The 24,071-nt window shown below is 40.4% G+C and overlaps 1 protein-coding gene across 4 annotated transcripts in view; it reads left to right on the forward strand.

Annotated features, from left to right (window-relative positions):
* The first annotated feature begins 695 nt into the window (after window positions 1-695).
* ADPGK (ADP dependent glucokinase) overlaps window positions 696-24,071 on the forward strand; it is a 51,274-nt gene continuing 27,898 nt past the window's right edge. For all 4 annotated transcript variants that reach the window (XM_044659124.1, XM_044659125.1, XM_044659126.1 and 1 more), the window contains exons 1-3: window positions 696-904; window positions 7,324-7,549; window positions 21,102-21,164. In XM_044659124.1, the coding sequence (XP_044515059.1) occupies window positions 696-904; window positions 7,324-7,549; window positions 21,102-21,164 (498 nt within the window). The remainder of the gene's footprint in view (window positions 905-7,323; window positions 7,550-21,101; window positions 21,165-24,071) is intronic.

Here is a 24,071-nt window from a genome sequence, read left to right on the forward strand (position 1 = left end):
AGGTCACCTAATTATTCATATTAATATTATAATAATACACAGTGTGGTGTGTATATCAGATTACGTCACACTAGTCCCCGCCCCCAGATGCGCAGAGGACTGTGGGATGGAGCCAAAGGGCCAGTTTGCCCCGCCCTTCCCCGAGTGGGGCCCGCAGTGTCATTCCCACGGCGAAGGCCCCAGGCTCCCTTGACCCGCCCAGCGCCTCAAGGGGAGGGGTCACGTGGCTCCGGGTCCGCACTCCCACGGGAGAGAAATCAAGGCGGGGGAGGGCGTGGCCAGTAGGGTCAGAAGTCAGGACTCGGGCGTCCCCGCCCCTTACACTGACTACCTCACCGGGCCTCAGTTTCCTCATCTGTGACAGGAGAGGACTGCCCTTGCTGACCAGCTGGGATCCTACGCCTCTTTCAGCTCTCTCAGGTGGGCACCGCTATGACTCCATTTTAAAGCAAAGGAGACCCAGATTCTGAGGGGTTGGATAGGGCGGCCCAAAGAGAAGGGAATTTGAAGCCACCGCGAGGGGGCGCTGCGGAAGACTGCCCTGGACGCTGACGTGGCGAGCGTGGTGACGTAGAGCGCGATGGCGTATAGAGGCGCTCAGGCAGGATGCGGAAGCGCTGCTCCGGGCAGCTCTCCTGACTGTGGAGCTCCACGCTTCATAGACCTTGAGCTCCTCCTCCCTTGCCGCCGCTTTCATGGCTGTGTGGAACGGGCCAGCATTCGCTGGCTTCCTGGCGGTGGCCTTCGGCTCCCTCCTGCTGCTGCAGCCCGAGCTGCCCGGCTCGGCGCTGCGTGCGCTCTGGGGCTCTCTGCACGGGGGAGCCTCCGCCGAGAGCCGGCTAGCGGCGGCCTGGGAGGCGCTCATCGTGCGCCCGGAGCGATCGTGGAGCCGCGTGGCCGTGGGGTGAGTGCGGAAGAGCCGGAGGACACCAGTGGCCGTCCCCTCCTCTCTCTCCCCGCGGTTCCTGATTCCGGCGGGGACTATCGCTTGGTTTGGATTGTGTGTGGCAGGAGTAAATGTGTGTGATGGGTGTAGGAAGGGCGAGGGAAGAGGGTGGCGATGCGCGCTGTACACTCAGGAGTAAGGGTGCTCCCTACACAAAGTGAAGGTTTTGGCCCTTTGAGGAACCCCCAGTTGGGAGGCCCAGAGGTGTGGGAACCTGATGAGGCCGGGCCCATCTCCTTACGCCCCAGAACCTTTTCCCGCTCCCTGGAATCCCTGGGTTTCAGCTGTAGAAAGGCTCCAGTATTGTGAGTTTATTCTATTTGGTGGAGTAGCTGTGATCTTGGGCTTTGTCAGAAGAATAAACTTCATTTTAAGAGAGATACACAAATGTTCTCTCTCCTCCCCAAAAAGAGAAAAACCAGACTCTTTGAGATGGAAAAAATCAACTTCGGGGTGGGGGTGGGGGAAGGAAGCCTCATTAGACAAGAGTTTGAAGAAAGATCTAGGGGTTCTGACAAAACTCAGTGAGTCAGCAGAAGGTTGCAGTAACCCAGCTCTTGGGACCTTTCAGGAATAAGAAAGTATAGTTCCCCCTAAGGCTGCCCTGGTGAAACTGTGTCTGGAGGATTGGATTCAGTTCTGTGCACCTTGATTAAAGGACTTTGATAAGCTCGAAAAGGCCAGAGAAGAGGATCTGAGATAGTAAAGAGCCCCCTATCTATGTCCTGGGAATCAGTTGATAGAACAGGAGATGTGTTTTCTGGGAAACAAAGATAGACCAAATAGTTGGCTTAAAGTGTGGGGAAGGAAACTATGTTGAAAAGGAATGAATAGTTAAGCAATGGTCGGAATTTACTAGGAGGAAATGTTTAGGCTTCATATTGGGGGAGGGGGGGAATTCCTACCAGTTAGAGGTGCCCAAAAGTGGAATGGCTTCCTTATCATTGGAGGTTTTCAAGAAGATGAAATGAGTTGTTGGGAATGTGGTAAGGAAGTATTAGAGATTACTTTTGGGTATGGGTTGGAATAGAGGACCACTGAGGATTCCTTCCAGCTTGAAAATTCTGTGATTTCTCTGATTCTGTAAAATCCTGTTGATATTGCTACTTGTCTCCCACACTGATGTGGCAAGGAAAACCTTTGTAATTTGCATTTCGTTTGCAGACATAATCTCCCACACTTTAGTCATACTACTGTTTGTGTTGTACAGTACTTAGCATTTGGAGATCTTTTCTATATTCTTGTGAAAGTTAAACTTTCATTACTGAAATGAGTTAGGTTCACAACCTTCATTGAATCTGCTTCAGAAGGATGCCTTGCTAAACTTCCTCCTGGAAAGAATTATTTAGCTGGCTTCAGGTATTATAAATGACTGTTTCTATTCCATTTATCATTCAAAAGTGTGGTTGGGTGTACTTATAAGTTAGCCTCTGTGTCTTGCTTTACTGGCTAAACCAAACCTGTTGAGACCCTCTGTTTCACTCCTGCTATCTCTTTCTTAATGCATCTTCCCACACCTTTTTTGAGTCAGGAGATCCAGTTTTAAATCATGCCTGACACTAGGTCTCTGCACCTCAGTTTCTTCATCTGTAAACTGAATGTGATAATAATGTCCTCTGACTCCAAATCTGTATTCATCCTACTGTGCAACAACTACCTCTTGCCATTTAATGCATTCTCTTTTTAGTCACCATGAAGGACAACAGTCTATATATATGATGGTGGTTTCCAAGATGAACCAAGAACCTTTGAGAATCAAACAGATCTGTGCTAAGGAAGTTTCCCATGAACTCCTAGAGGAACATCCTGGGGTAGTGGAGAGAAGTCCAGTTTTAAATGTTTGGGAGTCCTGGATTCATGTTCTACCTGGAATCCTAGTGTCTCCCAGACAGTTCTGGGATTAAATTAGAGTTAATTGCAGATCATGGAGGGAAGCATGGCAGGTTACACAGATTCAGACACCTCACCCCACTCCTACCTCCCCAAAATTCACAAAGCACTTTCCCTACAAATCCAAAATTTGACACTGCCTTTGTGACCTTGTACAAGTTTACTCACCTCATGAATGTTTCTCATCTGTAAAATGAGGAATTTGTACCAGATGGCCCCTGGGGTGACTTGTAGCTTTGGGATCTGGTAAAAGGCAGCTTTTCTACTCAACTTTTACCCTCTTCTGCATTACTCTATGTGGATAAATGTCATAAGCAGTATGAGGGCAGGGACTCACTTTTTTTTTCATTCCCAGCGTCTAGCTTAATCTGTTGAATTCTATACATGTAGGAAATGAGAAACAGGTTTCCTGTGGTTGGGTTACATTATGAAATGAACCTGTTAGGTCTTGTCAGATATTGTAGAACTATTGTAAAATGTTTCAAAAGACCTGCCTTTTTTTTTTTTTTTTTTTTTTTTTTTTTTATGGACTGGGCTTGTCCTGCTTTGAAGAAGCAGCAATAGTAGAGTAGAGAGATAAAGCTGGTCTTGCAGGCAGGAAGACTTGTGTTCAGATCCTTTCTCTGACACATACTGGTTATTTGTAGCTGAACTAGAGAGGAAAAAATGCACAGTGGTAATTGGGGAGATTGAGAAATTGGGAATTTAGGATGTTGGTGGGAGCATCAGCATGTGTATTGAAGTCTTCTAATATGAGAGAAGTATAAAGGATTTCTGTGTCATAGTTTTATATCCTCCATCATATTCATTTAAGCCTTCCTATCAGATATGCTGAGAATACAGAAGTTACTTAAACAAAATGCTGAGTGTGAGGAAAGGTAATACTAGTGTATTGGAAAGAGTCCTGGACCTAAGTTAGAAGACTGAATTTAAGTTACAGTTCTATCACTTAATAATTGTGGGACCTTAAATAAGTTGCTTAGTGCTTAGTTATTTCATCTGTAAAAAGTTATCTTGAGTTTGGGATCCCCACTGGACATTCATGTCTAACTGGCAGCTAGTGAGATGGTGATTCTGGAGTTCAGGAGATCAGTGAGACTTAGATAAATAGATCTGAGAATCTTTTGCCCAGAGATAATTTAACCAAGGAGAAGATTGAGAGAATAGAGTCCATAGCAGAGTCTATTGGGAGCCTCTCTCGCTTAGTGGTTGGGCTGGGAGACTGAGAAAAAAGGGCCACATGAGTAGTGTGTTCCTGAATCCATCCAGTCAGTTAGTAAGCATCTGTTTTTTAACCTCCTACTATGTCCCACTCACTGTCCTAGTCTCTGGTGATTAATCCTGCTTTCAAGGAGCATACATTCCCTTTGGGTAACAACATGGAAATAACTAGGTATATGTATATATAGAAATAGCTGGTTATTCTGACTGGTAGTCAAGGTGATGAGCACCCAGAGATCACAGAAATCAATAGATCTGCTTAAGACACTCAGACTCTTTCTCAATTGGAAAGTGAGTATTTATGGGGCTGACCACGGGAGGTACCAGATTATAATGTAATAAGTACAGAATGTAATAAGTCAGAAAATTTGTGTTTGTGTATCAGCCATTGACTTTTCTGCCATAGCATTATGGGTATGAGTGAGGTGATGGTCAAGTGTGGGCATGTGCCATCTGTGCTTCTCTTTGTCTAACATGTTAGCATATCACCAGGGAGGGTAGTTCGTCAGATGAGACCTTTTTTTCCTTTTCAGAAATTCATTATTCCTTGAATTTGTTTCACTACCTTTCTTCATTTCTGCCTCTTAGACTCCCTAGCTCACTGAAGTCTCAGCTCTTCTGCTATCTCCTACAGGATGCCTTTCCTGATACCCTGAATTTTTTGTTTTTAACCCTTACCTTCCATCTTAGAATCTATACTGTGTATTGATTCCAAGGCAGAAGAATGGTAAGGGGTCGGCAATGGGGGTTAAGTGACTTGCCCATGGTCACACAGCTGGGAAGTATCTGAAGCCAGATTAGGACCTCCCATCTCTAGGCCTGGCTCTCAATCCACTGAGCCACCCAGCTGCTCCCTAACAAATTGCATATTTGATGCGAGTGATGAGTCAAGGATAACAGTTAGGTTGGTTGTGAGCCTGGGTAACTGAGAAGATTATGATACCCTTGATGGTAATGGAGATGGAGTTGGGGTGGGAGAGATAAGTTGTTTGTATATGTTGGATTTGAAATGCCTGTAGAGCATCCACTTTGAGATGTCAACAAGGTAATTGATGCATAACTCTGAAGCTTAGAGGGACTAGAGATAGAGAAACACAGATCTAGGAATTATGTGGCTGTAGAAAAGATTATTGGACCCATGAGAGAAGATGAAATCAAATGCTGTTTTATAGGGTAAAAGGAGAAGGGGGACTCAAGATAGGGACTTGGAGGACACCCACAGGTAATGGGCATACCTGGAGTCTGAGAAGGAGGGGGTGGTACAGACGGGAGAACTAGGAGAGAGCAATGTCAAAAAAAAAAAAAACCTGCAGAGGAAAAGAGCATCCAGAATGAATAGAACAGTTTGTTTCAAAGACTACAGAGAGGTCAAGAGGGGATGAGGATTGAGAAAAGTCCATTCAGTTTAGCAGTTGAGAGATTATTAGTAATTTGGGGGAGAGCAATTTCAAGCCATGAGTTGTATCTCTGAGGGAAAAGTGAACAAAAGTTCCAGAGTTCAAATAGATTGAAAACCAAGAAAAGATCATTGGATTTAGAGGTTAAGGTAAAGTTGGTAACTTTAGAGAGTGTTGTATTTGGAAGATAAATTACAAAGAATCAAATAATGAGTGGAAGATGATATATTTGAAGTGCAAACAAATCTTTTTTTTTTTTTTAACCCTTACCTGTCCTAGAATCAGTAGGTGAGGGCTAAGCAATTGGGGGCTAAGTGCCCAGGTTTACACAACTAGGCATTGTCTGAGGCCAGATTTGAACCCAGGACTTCTCGTTGCCGAGCCTGGCTATTTACTAAATCACCTAGCCACCCCATGACAAATCTTTCTTTTATTTCATCCTTATGCTCAGAGAGATTGAGACACCACAAATCAGTGAACCCAAGATTTGAATTGTTCAACAAACACTTTTTGAGCACTTACAGTGTATGATGCTATATCATACATACACAAAGATATGTAAGGTAATCCCTGCTCTGGAGTGATCTTTTTGAAATCAGTCTTTATTGCACTCAGCTCTGAGGTATTGGCTGCTCAGGAGAATTGAGTATCAATATAAATCATAGTCTCTGCCTTCAAGGAGTTTATACTTAGGAGACTAGGTTAAAGTCAGTGAATGAAGGGAGATGAGCATGGAGGGCACACTTTGGCAGATGTTATAATTAAGTCTGCCTCCCTGGAAGATTAGTTTGAAAGAGAAATAGTCTGTAGAAGCTGAAACTGGGCAAACCCTATGCAACTTGGGAGTTTGTGTATTCGTTAGAGTAAGTTTATAAGGATTTTGAATGTTGGCTTTTGGTATTCAGAAAAATTCTGCAGCTCTGGTCCAGCTGTTGGCCTAGTGGAAGAGAGGGCGGGATCCAAAGGCAGAGAACCTAGGTTTGAAACCTGGACCTGCTGTTTGTGTAGACTTCATCTTCCACATCTGGAAAGTGAAGCGATTATACTAGAGGATGTCTTTGATGGCTTGTCCCAGCTTTAGACCTATGGTTTTGTTGTCATATTACCTATAGTGGGCTAGCATGTTGTCCTGCACGTAGTAGGCTTCTGTTAATATGAAATGAATTCCTCAGAAATGTTTGGAGCATTACTTCATTTGTGCTGACCACCTGCTTTAGTGTTCAGTATGATTATTACAAAGAGTTCTCCCAAATCGAGGGGATTTGGAGAAATTTAAAAGTGCTTAATGTGTGCCAAGTGCTGGAGATCCAACTACAAAGGGGGTCCCTGTCCTTAAGGAGTTTACATTCTAATGTGGGAGACAGGACACCAAGGGGAATACTGGAGCACTTTAGAAAAGTTTCCGTGATGGTGCGTGGAGCCTTTGGGTAGTTGGCTGGTACATCCCATCCACTGGTTTCAGAACTAGAAGGGGAAAGAGAGTATAGAGGGCAGGAAAAGTGTACCCAGAGAAGAGGAGCCATTTCCACCCAGAAAGGAGAAGGCAGGAGAGTTGGGAGTGAAGTGCAGCATAGTGCCCAGACTTTCCTGAAGTAGGCGTCTGGGGGAGGCAGTTGCCCAACATGACTGTACATTTTTCAGGGCAGCAAGGAGATTTATGAGTTCTGGTACATGGAGCAGATGCCGAGGTGCCACTTACAAAGAATAGATGGCTGTCTCATTACTTTAAAGTTTACGGGTCTGATCCTTTTCATATCTTCTAAACAGAATAAAGAGATTTTTTAAATGTTTCCCTTTTATAATACTTGCAAATATTAGATATTACAGTTCTTTTTGCAACATCTTTTTTTTCCTTCTCCTTTTTCTCAGAGTCAATGCCTGTGTGGATGTAGTCCTCTCGGGAGTGAAGCTCTTGCAGGCACTTGGCCTCAGTCCTGGTGATGGGGAAGATCATAGCGTCTTACATTCAAGAAAAGATCTGGAAGAAGCCTTCATTCACTTCATGGGCAAGGGAGCAGCTGCTGAGCGTTTCTTTAGTGATGGAGAGTCTTTTCACAACATCTCCCAGATCGCATCAGAGCTCCCAGGAGCCCAGGTCTGTGCCTCATTTGGGTTGTTTGGGTGAATAGTTACCACCAACATAGTACTAAAAGGTGCCTCCTGTCTCTTTTCCTCATCTTATTTGTAATGTTTGGTATATTTGTAAGGAACTAGGTGTGTGCCTGTATCTCCTATAAATTCCAATGCTCTCTTTCCATTGACTTTCATAGTTGAGCTTCTTAATATGTTCCTGCCCAAGTAATTTCTGTTTTAAAGATAGATATTAATAGAATTCTGGCTCATCTCTTAAACATACATACGGTACCAAGACTTGGGTTCTAATTCCCTCTGACTTTATTTTATCATAATTGACAACAGCTTATGGAAAATTTATTTGTAAATTAGATTTGTATATTTGTATAACTCCATGGAGCCTTCTTCAGGGATAAGACATAATTTTTATGATGTGTGTGCTCTACAGTGCATAATTGTAGTCATGTTTTCTTCTAGGAAAATGGAAGTAAAAGAGCCATATGTGAGTAACGACAGGAACAGCTTTGTTATAGGCATGTGTACTGGGAATTTATGAATAGGAAACTGCAGTGCGGCACTAGGAAGCTTCATTGCCTTTGTGTTGTGATTTGAGCTGCTTACAAATCCTGCTTCTGCTACTAATGTTCTTGTGACCACATGTGATTCACAGTACCTACTTTGGCCTCAATTTCCTTATGAAAAATGAAAGACTTAGACCTGATAACCTCTCAAGACCTTTCTAGCTCTGGATCCTGTGATCTTTTCTATTCTAGTTTTTTAGGAGCTTTTCCATACCTTTTGGGATCTTTGGACAAAAGCGTCTTGGTATGACTAAGTTTGAACACTCCAAAGAGTAGCCTGTCATTTGTTTGGTGGTTTCTGGAGCAATATATATTTCTCTTGGAAAAAGAAGAGGACATTAGTGCCCTGATATCTTAGGAATTTGCTTTTTTATGAAAGTCATCTAACCATTTATTGAAGAAAGATTGTTTATGTCAGATTTTCTCTGAAGCTAGGGCAAGTGACTTAATTCTGTAACTTGTCAGTTTACAAATAGAATTATAAAATATTAAAGCTAGAAATTAACTTAGAGATCTTTTGGACTTATTTCTGATTTACTGCCAGTACCAACACCGTTACCGACACTTACTTTATCATTTTGACTTCAGATTTTTTAGTTAGTTATATGATTCTCCATGTCCCCCCTTCTTTTGTATTCCCTGGGCACCATCTCTTTTCAAGCTAGTCATCTCAATTGGAGGGTTGTACATTTAATTATGGTAGCAATAATAGGAAAGACAATGGGGGCAGCTAGGTAGCTCAGTGAATTGAGAGCCAGGCCTAGAGATGGGAGGTCCTAGGTTCAAATTTGGCCTTAGGCCCTTCCTAGCTGTGTGACCCTGAGCAAGTCACTTAATCCCCATTGCCTACCTCTTACCATTCTTCTGCCTTGGAACCAATACATAGTATTGATTCTAAGGTGGAAGGTAAGGATTTAAAAAATAAATAAAAATAGGAAAGACAATAAACTGAGTCAAGTGGTAGTAGGAGTTCTATTTCTCCTTCCATATGACCTTAGACATGTCCCTTGATTTCTCTGGACCTCAGTAAAGGAATGGGATTAGGTTCTTAATTTTGATTTCCTAAATCAAAATTTTGGTATGGGTGTGTGGGTTGGGAAATCCTCACTCCCATTTTGAATCTTTACAACCCCCTGCACTTTGTGATTTTTAAGATCCTCTGAAACTTATAATCTACGGACTTTTTACTAAAAATATTTTTATAACCATATTTTATTATATTTGTTTTCCTTTTAATTCCATGTGTTTTAAAACATTATTCTGAAACTGGGTCCATAAATTTTACGACTTGCCAAAAGGAGCCCAAGACAAAAACAACAACAACAAAAAAAGGTGAATTCCTGCTCTAAACAATGGAGATTTCTTCTTGCTAATTACTCTTATCTGACTGAACACTGAGGAATCTGGACTGAGGCAGAGGATGAGAGAGAAAAGAATAAGGGTTTATGTAAGATTTTATTACTTGCCTTCTATGCATAATTCATTATTAAAAGCAAATGAGATTAGCACAGTACCTAGCACATAGTAGATGCTCTATACATGCTTACTATCATTATTAAGTTTAGAATAACTTTTTAAGGTAACCATTCATTTCAACTTATTATGCAAGACATTGTTCTAGGTGCTAAGGATAAAGACAAAAACATAACAGTCTACCTTTGAGGAGCTTAAAATGTTTCATTTTGCTGTGAAGAAATAGTTCAGGATATATGGACAGTCAGCTTGTAAGGTAGCAGGTTAAATATAAATAATAGACTTCTGTTCTTATTCCTCTACGAATAACTCCCAAATTGATCTATTCTGAACTCTCTTCAGTTGGAGTCCTCCATTTCCGACTGCCTGTAACATTTTGCATATGGCAAACTCATTGTGTCATCCAAAAGTGAAATCACTTACCTGTTTTCCCTCATTTCTATACATTCTTTCAGTGACCCATACTTAAAGCCTTGAAGGCATCTTTGATTATTCATTCATCCTCTAACATTAAATCAGTTATTAAATCATGTCAATTTTGCCTCCATAATATTTTATTTCTTTTCACTCTTTAGTTTATACTGCCACTACCTTAGTTCAAGCATCATTTGTTGCCTATATTGTCATAACAGCTTCCTAACTGGTTTCAGTATCTTCTCCAATTCATCCTCACTACTGCTGCTGTCTTTATCTTCTTAAAACATGGCTGTATACTGAGAGAATATCAAGAATTAGGTCAGACCCTAGCTGTATGACCCTGAGCATGTCATTTCACCCCAATTGTTTAGCCCTTGCCACTTTTCTGTCTTGAATCGACATTAAGACTCAAGGTAAAGCTTTACAAAAAAAATTAGGTGAGAGACAAGTGGTTATTTATTCTCACCTGTACCCAAATAGGAAAACTACCCTTTATAATAGCCCTAACAAATATTTTCGTAGTTTATAATCAAAGAACTCCATTATCTCCTGAGGCAATAGCACCCTACTGTCTACCAAATAAAATATACTTAGTTATTATTAAGACCTCTCCATAAACTCAGTTTCTTTTTATAGTCTCCTCCATAAATGAGCCATATTTGGTTGCATTGTAATAACAGTACTCTTTACTTGCCTTCATTCCTCTCTCTTCTCCATGCGCTTGTTCACACTAGTCTCCTATGTTTAGTGTGGACTCAGCCTCCTTCTTTTGAAGGCCCAACTCAAATTGACCCTTTCTTGAAGCCTTCCTGGTTTATGTCTCTGCTCAGATTTCTTATAGTGCTTCATCTGAACATCCATTTTGTACTTATCATGCTCTATCTCATGCCATTGTTGTTTGTGTACATGTCTTGCCCATTCTCTTGGCCTGTCTTGAGAGCAAGATTTGTGCCTTAATTCATCTTGGTATTCCAAGCATCTAGTTTAGAGCCTTATACAGATTAGGGTTGATTTAGGAGACAAGGATTAATTAGAATTTTTTTCTCAACATCAAGATTGAAATGGATTGAATATAAGAGATAAATGATATTTTAGGGAGGTAGGTGATAAAGTGAATAGAATCTCTAGCCTGGGATCAAGAAGATCTAAGTTCAAATGTGACCCAGATATACCTACTGGCTGTATAACCCTAGGCAAGTCGCTTAAAGTCTGTTTAACTCAGTTTCCTCATTTGTAAAATGGGGATAATAATAGCATCTAACTGCCAGATTTGTTGTGAGTATCAAATGAGGTAATAATTATCACAGAGCCTCGTATAAATATGAACATTTGCTATTATTGTTGTTGTTACTTTAGAAAGATCAGGATTCTCCAGGGAAACCTTTTGTTATTTTGTCAAACCAGTTGTCATTTTGGACTGCATACAAAACTGCAGCCTTAGCAGCTTAATTTTAATTTGAAAAGCTTGGCAAATATTATCTATATTTTTTGCCAACATTCAAATCCAAAGAAATTAGAAAGGGGGAAAAGCCCTGCTTTTAGAGCAAGGATTTTTTTTAAAACTTTTTTGTTTTATGAACTCTTTTGGCAGTCTGGTGTGAAATAGGGAAATGAATGTTCTCTTGGTTGCTATCATCACTCACCCATATCTAGGGGATGGTAGCAGATGAGGAAATCACTGAAATAGGAGAATGGAGGGAGACAGGAATACTTGGTGTGACAGTTAAACACTTAACTTAGCCAGGGAAACTAATTAACTTTTTGTGAGTCCTTTGAGGTTATATTGAGACAGTAGGAAGTAACATTAAAGGATTTTAATAATAAAATAAGATGGGCAAGTGGGAAATGGAGCAAACTGTTCTTAACAGTTACAGGAGGGAAGAAACAGGGGTTTAAGGTGGTCTAGGAAATCAGGGCAGGGAAGATAAAACTTACACTACACTATACTAGGCTAAATGCAAGCTTGACAGGGTTTTGGGGATCTCACTGCTTGCTCCAACAATGTTCTCAGCTGTCCCAGGGTCCAAGGTGTTGGTACAGTCCGCAAACTCCACTGGGTCACTCCAATAGGCTGTCACAGGCTTGGAGGTCCACCCTCCAAAGCTAGTCATCCAGACCTATTTGTAGTTCCTCAAAATGCAGTCCAAGTCGGGTTTCTCCAGTGAGATCAGGGCACGAGCTCCTCCACCAGTGGCCAAACTCCCAACTGTCCCAGAGTTCAAAAGCGCTGTGACCTTCCAGCCACATTCCAAAAGCCCTTAGAATGTTCAGCTCAAGCTTACATTTTCCAATATACTTTTCTAAACTTTTCATTTATCTACCTTGACTTATTCCTTACTACAGTTGAAACCTATGTATACCTCAGAATCATGTTATGTAAAGTCATAAAATACATAGGATTACAAAGCTGAACAATATCTTGAAATACAGTTAATAAAATATTTACTTAAAACAAGTTCTTGGATCCTAGGCTAATGTTAAGATTAAAATTCTCTGAAGACTGTATGTTAATTTATTATTATTTATTAGATAATGAAAGCAGGTTGGAGAGAGAAGCAGCACAAAATCACATGGCTAGTTGCCTAGCTAATCTGAGTTTTCCACTCACCTCATAGCTCCATTCTAGAGCCAAGAGAGTCGGCTTCCTCGGTCCCCAACCTTTAACCCCTTGTGGCGTCATTCCCTCCAAGTCTCCCTGGCTGGCCAGATGTGACCTCAGTCCAGGTCAGAGACTAAGGTGCAGATGTCCTCCAGGGAGCCAGAGGCTTCTCCTTACACAGATGAATCTCAGGCCTCAAGTTCCAGACCCAATCAAAGGTCCTGGGGGCAGGGGGTAGGGGGTTGAAAAGGATTTTCAAAACTTTCCTTTTTGAAAGGAAAGAGGGGTATAATTTATATTAAATTCACACAATTCTGACCTTTGATTCTCTGGGAGACTTAACATGTTAGTCCCATATATAATATCTACACATTTCAGGATTGTCTTTCCAGAGTGCATAAGGGCCCAAAGACGTTATACATTTCACGGAGGGTCTAACGGGTGTTTCTTAACAAAAATGATTGATAGACACATTATCAAGGGGCCATTTAAGGGCATTCCCCTTTTTTGGCACAAGGATTTTATAATCAAGATAAAATAACAGTATATGGTAAGGATAGAAGTGGATGGAGGGTTTGACTCCCACAGTTCAGTTCATTATATCCAAAGGTTCACTCAGAGTCTCATAATGTAGGGTTTGATTTCTGAGGACATCTTCTATTGCTGTCATCTTTTTAGTTTATCTGGAGTCATGACGGTCCTTATCTGCTTTCTTGGTCCAGATAATCAGTGGTATTTTTCTCTAAAATTACTTTTAAAAGATCTTAGTTTGTAGATTTTTTAGGATAACTTCACAATCCCTCTTCAGAAAGGTGAGCTACTGCCCAGGATCTAATCCAAGGGTTGGCTACGTATGGCTCTCGAGCCATATCTGGCTCTTTTGAGGGCCAGATATGGCTCTTTCTGCAGGAGCCATAAAGTCCATTTTTTTCAGGCGCTGTTACAGGAGCACACTGTGAGCACTGTATGGCTCTCACGAAATTACATTTTAAAAAATGTGGCGTTTATGACTCTCATGGCCAAAAAGGTTGCCAATTCCTGATCTAATCCTACATACAAGCACATATATAACTTGATGGTAACACAAAATAATGTTCCAATCTAGTGAATATTGATTTACAACAATAAGAGACTTGGTAAAAGATATATAGCTATGTTGCTAATTTAAGAATGCATTAAATAATATATGAATCACCTCTCCTCAAAATAAGAGGGAAAATATATAAATAAAAATGATAACAAGTCTGCGACACACAAGATCTTCTTGAAGTAGTTTACATCCTACAAGTATATAGGTCAGGTGCAACAATATTGCAGTTACCCACCATCTGCCATGACTATTAAAGAAATTTGCCATGCCAAAGGAAAAAGAGGACAGAAGTCTGCCAGAACAAAAAGGGGAATGTGCTCACCTAGTCTGATATTCTCAAGTCTTACAGGCTAAGTCTGAAAAGGCCTACCTCAGAACTTTGGTGAACAGTTGCTTTACTGACCCTCCCCCAAGAGAGCTCCCCGACTTCAGCACTGACATTTATTACCCCTGCTTATGCAGCTTGTTAATATAGGATCATCTTAATCAGCACTGTTGGTGATTTTGTTAGCAGTCCCTTTGTAGTTTTCCTGTAATCAGGCTCAAAAGATCAGTTTTAGTCCCACAAGACCAATGGCAGGTTTCAATAGCCTAAGCTTTGGGGTATGCAATGTTGCCAGGGCTGTTAGATATTGTAAACTCATTCTTCAATACCAAATATCAGGCATAATTCCATATACTCAAGTTTAACAAATCATACTTAAAAACTAACAGAAAAAAAATTTAAAAGATCATTTCTCAAACCCCATTAAACAATATAATAGTTAAACAAATGCATTTAAAAGTAATGCAGATTACTTGAAAATTAAATCTACTGTAAATATGGTCTTGATTCTCAAAATGCTTATACATAAATTTTTCCCTTTGTTAAAGCTTGGCATAGACCTTAATACAACTAAGGCAAATTCTGAAAAGGACAAAAATTCCTAGAATTGAAAAGACCCATTTGGCCACAGTGCTAACAACCCCATGCCCTATAGCCATGAGAGTTTCTACCATGTACCATCAGATGTCACATGAATCTCTAATGCCGTTTGCTGAGTGCCATTCAAAATTTTTTGAAGTTTGTGGACATTTTTAACAATTTCACCTGAGCTATTTATGTAAGAACAAGTTTGATGAGCACAGGCACTCCCCAAAACTGCTATAAGCATATCAAGGTCTATGACTATCTTTGCCAATGAATCTGTCTCCTCCTGGAGAAAGTAGATAGCCTTAGAAGTTTGGGAGATGGCTTGAAATGTATCCTGAGCCAATTTCTCAACCTCAGCAGAGATATTTCTAATAGAATCTTATTACTGCCATCATCCCCAAAGTGGGTAAAACAGTCCAGAAAAATCTCTGTGCAGCAGAGGAAGTAGCTACTAAATTAGGCCTAGATCTCTTGCTCCATGAATGCTACCAAGTGCCCAGACTCTCCAGAGAATTCTAATCCTTAGAACCCCTCTCTTTCTTAGGGTATTTTAAAAATCAAAAGCATTTTGCTCGGGTTAGGTGTGATTTTTGAAATGGCATTTTAAATTCTCCTCTCTGGTCTCACTTTCTCTGTGGAAGATATTTCTCTATAGTTTAGGCATAATCCTGCTAGAAACAATTTTTATTAACATTAGGTTAAACAAATTCTGAACATCTTCCTGCCTAGAGAAAGAAAAGCCTAAACTACCACAGTTCCTTCATGTCTTTGGAAATAACTCTTACAAGATTTTTGGAGTTACAACTTGTAGTTTTCTCAAACAGTACACAAAATTCTAATATCAGGATTGAATGTGAATTAAGATATTAGCTAGCAACCTAATTAACAGTTTGCTTTATCAAATAGAACAATAATCATAGTCTTGAAGAACCATTTTCCTAAAACCACTTTATTCCTTTTCAGCCACTCCAAAGATTCACCTTTGTAGATAGATATAAAGGAACACTGATGTTGAGTGAATCAGTTTGGGTCTCTCTCACCTTCACCCCTCCCTACCCCCATCTCCACCCCTCCACAGCCAATTCTATCAAAAGAGAAAACCAAGTTCCTCTTTAACTTCCTGTTCTCAAAGAAAGTGGTTAGGCAAGGCAGGATGTTTTTAGAATTTATAATTAAAGATTGATAAGGGTTTTCTTTTTATTAGCCCCAAAGGCTTCAGACAAGAATGCTGAGAAAAAATACTTTTCTTAATATAAGATTCTTATATTTCTTAATAAAAGAATTATTGGGGAGGGAAGGAGTACTTAGTGAACTTCCATATTTCACTTTGCAGTCTTACCACTATAGGTTTTGTTCTTCTCCAAAATAACTTTCTATATTGAGTTTCTTTTTTGTTGTTTGCTCACTTTCCAGCCTTTTTCTTTTCTTTTAATTAAAAAACTGGTTAATGTTGAGCTCTGTACCTGTGGTGAAGGGAGCACTACTCTAAGCTTCAGGTTCTTTGTGCAGCTGCCTTCAGAGCTGGTTCTGGCAGTCTCTGCTTTCAGCTCCTCCAAGGTGGTATGATGTAAGGAGAGATGTGTTTAGTGGTCTCCCAGCCTGTGCCTTTTGTGTGAGTAACCACAAGCAGTCTTTTCTGCCTTGGAACTGTGGCCAGGGTCCCTCGTTCCCATTTCCACAAATGCTGGTGTGTGCCCGTGCTTCTCCTCACCCTGAGACCACGGCCCAGGTCTGCATATGGGCAGTGAATGTAGCAAGAGTCATACGCCCAGAGCCAGCAAAGAGAGCCCAGTAAGCTCCTGAGCACTTGTCTGACCCCCACCCCCCTTCCTCTGTGGCTAAGAGCTTCGGGGGCCTTGGCTGCTCGTTCAGCTGCCCCCCCCAGCCTTTGGCCTCAGTGGGGGCTTTAGCGTGTGGCTTTCACTTCCATTCCAGTACAATAGATCCTGTGTGTGGCCTGCTAAGTTGTTTTGGCCTGAAAAATTATTTCACCCCTCCTTTTTTTTTTTTTTTTTTTTTTTTTAAACCCTTGTACTTCGGTGTATTGTCTCATAGGTGGAAGATTGGTAAGGGTGGGCAATGGGGGTCAAGTGACATGCCCAGGGTCACACAGCTGGGAAGTGGCTGAGGCCGGGTTTGAACCTAGGACCTCCTGTCTCTGTATCATAGATTTTTGAAGTAATTTGGTAGAAATTAGATGGGTCTGAATACCTTCTCTGCCATCTTAGCTCCCCCCCACTCCAGTTTGTGTTTTTGTCCCTGAAGGTAACTAGTTCAACTACATCCTATATTCTACCTTTGGTTTTATTGAACTCATGGCCTAGATCAGTGATGGCAAACCTTTTAGAGACAGAGCACCGAGTGCTGCCCTCACTCTACCCCCAGACCAAGTGCCATGCCTGCTTCCCCCCCAGAGACCACGTGCCACACCCTTCCATCTTACCAAGTGCCAGGAATACCCTGCCCGCCCCCCCCCTCCCCTTACCCCACACAGGAGAGGGAAGAAGCGCTCCCACTGGGCTGCTGGGCAGAGGGATGCATGATGTGAAAAAATGTTGTCAGACATGGTGGAGAGAGGGAGGGGAGCATCTCCACCCAAGTCTCTCTACCTTTCTAGTAACAAACTAGGGGAGAGGGGGTGATGAGGTGGCTGCCTGCCCATACAGAACGCTCTGCTTGCCATCTTTAGCCCCTATGCCATAGGTTTGCATTCACTGACCTAGATGTTAACTTTATCTCACCCCACCCCCAATCTGTCTCCTATTCCTAAGAATCACTAAAGGAAGGAAATCTCATGATTTTTGACATCAACTGTGCTGACATTGCTCTGCAGCAGTTCTTCTATTCTTTGACTCTCTGTGGATACTCTTCAGGCCTCCTCTCTCAGCAGAAGACTTTGCCCTCTACTGAGAAAATGAGCTCCCTCTTCTCTCCTGTTCTATATGTCAAACTCCATTTTTGTCATCTCCCGTTCTCTCTTCCCTTACTCTAGTCTGAAAAAAAGAATGACCCAAAACCAACCTCTTTTTCTTGTTCTCATCCTACCCTCATCTGTCTCCTTTAAGAGCATGATCTTATCTCCTTGATCTTCATTCTCTTCTTATCTACTGGTTCCTTCCCCCTTGCCTGTAAACATCCTAAGGTTTTTTTCCATTCTTAAGCCTTCAGAGTTTGATATTTTTTCTATTCTTTATATGTAGCACTTTTATTAAGTTCCTAGAATCATAGCTTTAGAGCTAAACAGAACCTTAATGGTAATATAGTCTAGCCCCTTTGTTTTACAGATGAGGAAATAGAGGTTTAGAGTCCCCAAGGTCACAGAACTTGTAAGTGTCAGGCTTCCTGGAGACCCCAGAGAAGTGAGAAATGGATAAAAAGGTAAGGGTATCAGGCCAGTCTGCTGGGAGCCTCTTCACTATGGACAAGCTTGGGCAGCCCCACTTGTTACGGGGCTGGAACCAATCCTTCCACATTAGGGAAGCCCACCAACCTCCTTTTCACTGTGGTCTGGACTAATACTTCTAAAATGGGGCTGGGAAAGGTCAGCAAAGTGATACTACCAAAGGATGTTGCCAAAGAACCTGGATAATATTGGTCCTCAGGCTAAGTCAGCGAAGAGTAGTCTATGATGGTATAGGATTCCTCTTAGGTCTTTGATTCAGGGCAGCTTGCTTAACTCTGTGATCAGGACACATAATGGATTAGCCTAAGTGGCTCAGTAGATTTAGGATCAGAGCTACTCTTCTTGGGAAGGGAAGGGTTTAACTCAGAAGGATCTGGTTGGTCTTCTCTCCAACCCCACATCCCCTTAGTTATAGGCACCTTTTAAAGGGAAACCTGGAATGTTCTTTATTCCAGCCATGGAGGAGTTTCAGAGAAGGGAGAATAAGAGTAAAGAGGCTATCAAGAAGGAAACATGACTAAGGATTGGCTACCTTACCCTGTTGGACAAAGGACAAATAGACTGGGAGGGGTAAAATAGTTCCCCCCTTCCCATCTTCAGAACCACAGCACTACCTAATGCAGACTAACCATATCACTCCTCTCCTCAAGAATCCTCAGTGCTTCCCTTATGCCTACTTGTTATTCCCCCTATATGACAGGCTGTCATTTTTCTCTTTGCCTTTTCACAAACTATCTTTCCCATTAACTGGAAAGCAGACCCTCCTCATTCCTTCATTTAGAATCCCTGATTTCCTCAAGTCCTGCTACCTTCTACATGAACTTTTTCCTGATTCTTCCCAGGTGTCATTGCTTCTTCCCCTCCCATTCCCCCACCCCCAGATTCCCTGATATCTACTTTGTTTTTACTTCTCTGTGTACTTGTATCCCCAAATAAAATGTGAGCATCTTAAAGGCAACTCAGCACTAGGGTCTGGGGCATAGACATTTAATAAAGTGTTATTTGAGTTCAATTAGTATTTGACAAAGTAAAACTAACCTAAAAAACACATTAAACAACTGGGGAGAAGGAGGAGTCATTTTCCACTCCCTCCCCAGGAGATGAATAGGTATCATCACTGCACATGAAGTTCAGCTTCTCCTGATCATGTCTTGCTTTATGGTTTCTCTTTACATTTAGTAGTATTCTGCCCTTTTTAATTTTTATGAAACCATAATGGGATGAGATGGCAAGGAATAAGGAAACTCCCTTTATCCAGAATAAAGCAGAATCTGCTCTGCAACTTATAGCCTTAGGTAGTTGTCTAGGACAGTGATGGGCAAACTATTCCCCGCGGGCCATATCCGGGCCATATCCAGGCCCTCGTTTGCCCATCACTGCCTTAAGCAGTTCCCTAATCACTATGTCACACCCAGAAGTAGTGATTAGGGAATTGCTTAAGGCAGTGATGGGCAAACTAGGGCCTGGATCTGGCCAGTGGGAAATAGTTTGCCCATCACTGGTCTAGGGCATGGAAAAGTCAAGTGATTCCCTCAGCTGGTATGAAGAGGCAAGAGTTGAACCCATGTTCTTCCTAAGTCTAAAGCTAGTACTTTATCTGCTCTACCACTTGCCTTTCAGCACCATAATATTCTTTTTAAAAAAATATTTTCTCAACATATGTTTTTTGAAATTTTAAGATCTAGATTGTCTCTTTCCCTTCTAGATGGTAAGCAATTTGACCTGGATTGTACATATATGATTGTGCAAAACACATGTCCATATTGATCGTTATTATGAGAGAATACTCGTAAAACCAAAGACCCTCCCCCCAAAAAAAAACACAAGTAAAATAAAGCACAAAATAATATGCTTTAAAATATATCCTGACTCCCAAACAGTTCTTTCTCTGGAGGTGAATAGCATTCTTTATCATAAGTCCTTCAGAATTGTCCTGGATTATTGTGTTACTAAGAATAGCTCACTCTTTTGCAATTGATCATCATATAGTATTGCTATTACTACATATAGTATTCTCCTGGTTCTGCTTACTTTATTCTGTATTAGTAGATCTTTTCCAGTTTTTTTCTGAAATCATCTTATTCATCATTTCTTGTAGTGCAATAATATTCCATCACAGATTTCACAATTTGTTCAGCCATTCCCCAATTGATGGACATCTTCTCAATTTCCAATTCTTTGCCACCATAAAACCAACTGCTATAAGTATTTTTGTACAAATAGATCTCTCTCTTTATTAAAAAATCTTTTGGGGAGATTATATTAGTAGTGGCATTACTAGATCAAAGCTTATGTAAAGTTTTATAGCCCTTTGGGCATAGTTCCAAATTTGCCCTTCAGAATGGTTGGATTAGTTCACAACTCCACCAACAATAGATTAATATCCCAATTTTGTCCCATCCCTTCCAACATTTATCACTTTCCTTTATTATCATATTCACCAGTCTGTGTGAGGTGGTATCTCAGAGTTATTTTAATTCAGCACTATAATATTCTGTGATGTTAATATAACACAATCCATTCAGCCTTTCTCCAATAAGATGATACAAGTCTTGCCATAGAGGATCTGTCAGTACCTTTATCCAGATAGGTTCCCCCTTTATTTTGATGATATATTTACAATGGAATCACTGAGTCAAAAGGTAAGATTAATTCCTTGACTCCTATTGCATGTTCTTTGGCACCATTTCTGGGCTAACAAAATCCTATTTAAGAATTAACAAAGATTTTTAAAATACTATATACTAAATTATCAGCAGTTTGAAATTCACTTCATAATCATTTTCCCAGTGTGTTTAGGAAGGTTCTTTTAACCATACCAGCTAAATAGAAAGTACCTTTCTTCCCTTATGAAAGGTCTTATTTTAGACTTCTTGTCCTAGAGATGGATTATTTAATGGAAAGATAGTATATGTTGCTTGATCCAAAGCACCTCAGATGTAGTAGACACTCAGCTGTTTGAGTAAATGAATGAACCCATTCTTGTGATGGAGGTGACCTATAATTGCAGATATAAAAATCAATCTTATATATTTTTGTTCTTTGGTAAAATTATTAACATAAATCAGTTTAACAAATAAAGTTGAACTATTTTACAGCACTATGTTGGAGGAAATGCAGCTTTAATTGGGCAGAAGCTTGCAGCAAATTCAGACTTGAAGGTAAGTCATATTACTCTATGAATCTTTTATAAATGTTTCCATACTTTTATGATTAAGTATTTCAGATAGTTTTCTATTCCTGTAGCTTTCCTTCTGCTTAAGTATAGTTTCTCATTGGGAGGGCTGAACACCTTCAGTGACTTGGAGTTGCCAGTCAATATGAGTGACTGTAAGCAATTATGTTTGGCAGGAAAAGAGAAGTTAAGAGTCAGACGAGTGTAGGATGATCCATTTGGTAGAATTTCTTGAAATTCCTAGAATCCAGATGTAAAATAGTTAAGACTTGATTTAAGGCATTAGGAATGGAAATCAGGATCAGATTGACAAAATGTGGATTTGGACCATTAAGAAGCAAAGAAAAATTGATTAATCAAGACGACTGTTGGGTGGCATGGCTGAGATATCACAAATTCAGTCTTAGATGTGTTTAGTTTTAGGGAGCACAATTAAATAGAAAGATCCTATAAATACCAAGAAATGAATCTGGTGAAAGGTTAGAAAAATGTAGGTTTTGTAGTCAGCCTTACAAGTGGTAATTTTTTTCCCTTTCCACTTAACTTGAGTTAAGTGAGTAGTGAAGAGCCAGGAAACTGATGAGCTAAATATATCGAGCACTAGGAGTACCAATAAGTCTGCAGAAGCCAGAAGATGTGACGGACTAACGTGGAGCCCAGAACAGTGGGTAACTCAAGAGTAGCTCCTTGGCATACACTCTCCTTGAAGTTGTTTGGCAGCTTATCAGATGAAGGATTATGAGGATCCTAAGAAAGACTGTTTGTCCTAGTGGCCTTCTCTGAACTTGAGCTTGGGAAGGTTACAGATCCAATAAGAATTGAAACACTGAAAAGTCACCTTCTTAAGAGCCAACTTTGAGTTTGAAAAGGATCCTTTCCTCTCTTCTCTGCCTGCCCAGAGCTACTTTTGATAGGAACAGCCATCAGAGAGGCACAGGGCTGGTATCAATTTCCTGGGAATTTAAGAGCCAAAAAGATATTCAAATCATTGCATTCAACTTGCTGTGATGCCTTTGAAAGCGTGGACTATTTAACAAAAACAAACAAACAACCAAAAAAAAGAATTGAAGAGGGCAAAAAAAATCTCAAGATAGGGAATCTGAACCCATGTCAGAACATTGGAGGGTGAAATAATGGGACAGTTAAAGAAAGAACCATTGAAGCATCAGTTATATAGGAGGCCCTTCTTGTACAGGGGAAATAATCAACAGTTTTCTTTTGAGGAATAAGCATCCGCTGCTTCAGAGAATAATGATACGGATTCAAAGGTTCTTTCTACAAAACAGTTATCTAGTACTAGTTAGAGGAAGAAGAAATAAGCAGTAGGGGATTGGTAACCTGCTATGGATATAAAGATAGTCATATTGGCAAAAAGTGGAAGTATTCTGATTTCATGGAATCTATGTTGGGGGATGGAATAACCCTCCCAACATTAATCAAATCTATTGGCCAAAACCCAACAATGTTGATTTAGCTGGGGATACTGGATACTACCAGAATGGATCTAGGAAACTACTGAAGATGTTAAAGTCCTAAACAAGAGACTGAATACATCAGAGGCAGGCAGGCTGTTTTTCATTGCTGTCTATTAAAATAGAGGCTATAGAAGAGGAAGATATTTGAGTATAGAACAACTGATTAAGAAGTTGGTGTCTGTGAAGTTAAATTTGGACTTCTGGACCACTCCTTACACTGTAGAAATGATGGGCTTTGGGCCAGGCATGCTTTAAAGATGCCTAATGAGAGCCAGAAAAATACAGATTTGCCTGTAATCTTTCAAAACTCATTATGAGGACTTTACCTTAAAAATAGAGGGTAAGGAAAAAGACTGTGCATTTGCTAAGCTACATAACTCGGAAAGCAACTAGTACTGCTTAGAAAGATCAGCAAAGCAAACCAGTACTTTACAGGACACAGTATCCAGAAAGAGAAACAGCAGTAAAGTCACTCAGAGGATGGTTTTTCAGTTCATAAGATATAGATGATAATTGAACTGTAGATCTTAATGCAAAGAATTTCAGCTTCATAGATGTCATTGAACACCATCCCTCCCAGTATATCCTATAGCCCATCCTTGCCTTTTCATCCTGTATAATTTTTCCTGTGGCCATTCCTAAATCCTCTGTAGAATATTTACCCAGGGGACTGGAAACCCACAGATCAGTCTGAGAGTTGGCCTATATCCCCTTGTTCCTGCTATCTGAGTGGCCTACCTCCTTTTCTGGTAATATATGTATACTTAATGGTACTTTCTATTTTTGTGCATAAGCCTTCATGTAGAAGTGCTTTATTCAAAGGGTACAGATTAGATAAAAGTGTGGTAGACTGACATTCATTATTAATATGTTCTATAAAAGTGTAGAAAAGTAATTCAATAGTAAGACTTGTAAGATTAAAATTTATATCCAATAATTCCAAGTATTATATTTTATAAAATTTATTAATAATCACTTGAAGAAGGAGAAATAAAAGAACAAAAATAAAAGCCACATGAGTGAAATTCTCCTGCCTGACTCTCACCCAACCTCCACAAGCTATAATCCCTCAAAAAGAGAGTGAAGGCAGAGCTATACTCAAAATATATCTTCTCTATATATGTAAGCACATAACATGAGAAAGAAAATGGAATGCTGGGAGAGTCCTGGGATTCAAAATTCCAATTACACAGACTTTGTAAAATATATAGATTCATATATAACATATGAAGTATATGTGTATATATACAAATAAATATTTTTTTATATAATAGTCTATTGAATTATTGATTCCCCCAGAAATCATGATGGGGAGAATATGATGGAGAGCAATTTGGTTGTGAAGATCAATGAAAGGGGAGACAGATGTGATATGGTAATTATAATACACCATAGGCCAACCACCCATCCAGAAAGAG

This window comes from Gracilinanus agilis, chromosome 2, assembly GCF_016433145.1.
Source record: "Gracilinanus agilis isolate LMUSP501 chromosome 2, AgileGrace, whole genome shotgun sequence".
Classification (NCBI taxonomy): domain Eukaryota; kingdom Metazoa; phylum Chordata; class Mammalia; order Didelphimorphia; family Didelphidae; genus Gracilinanus; species Gracilinanus agilis.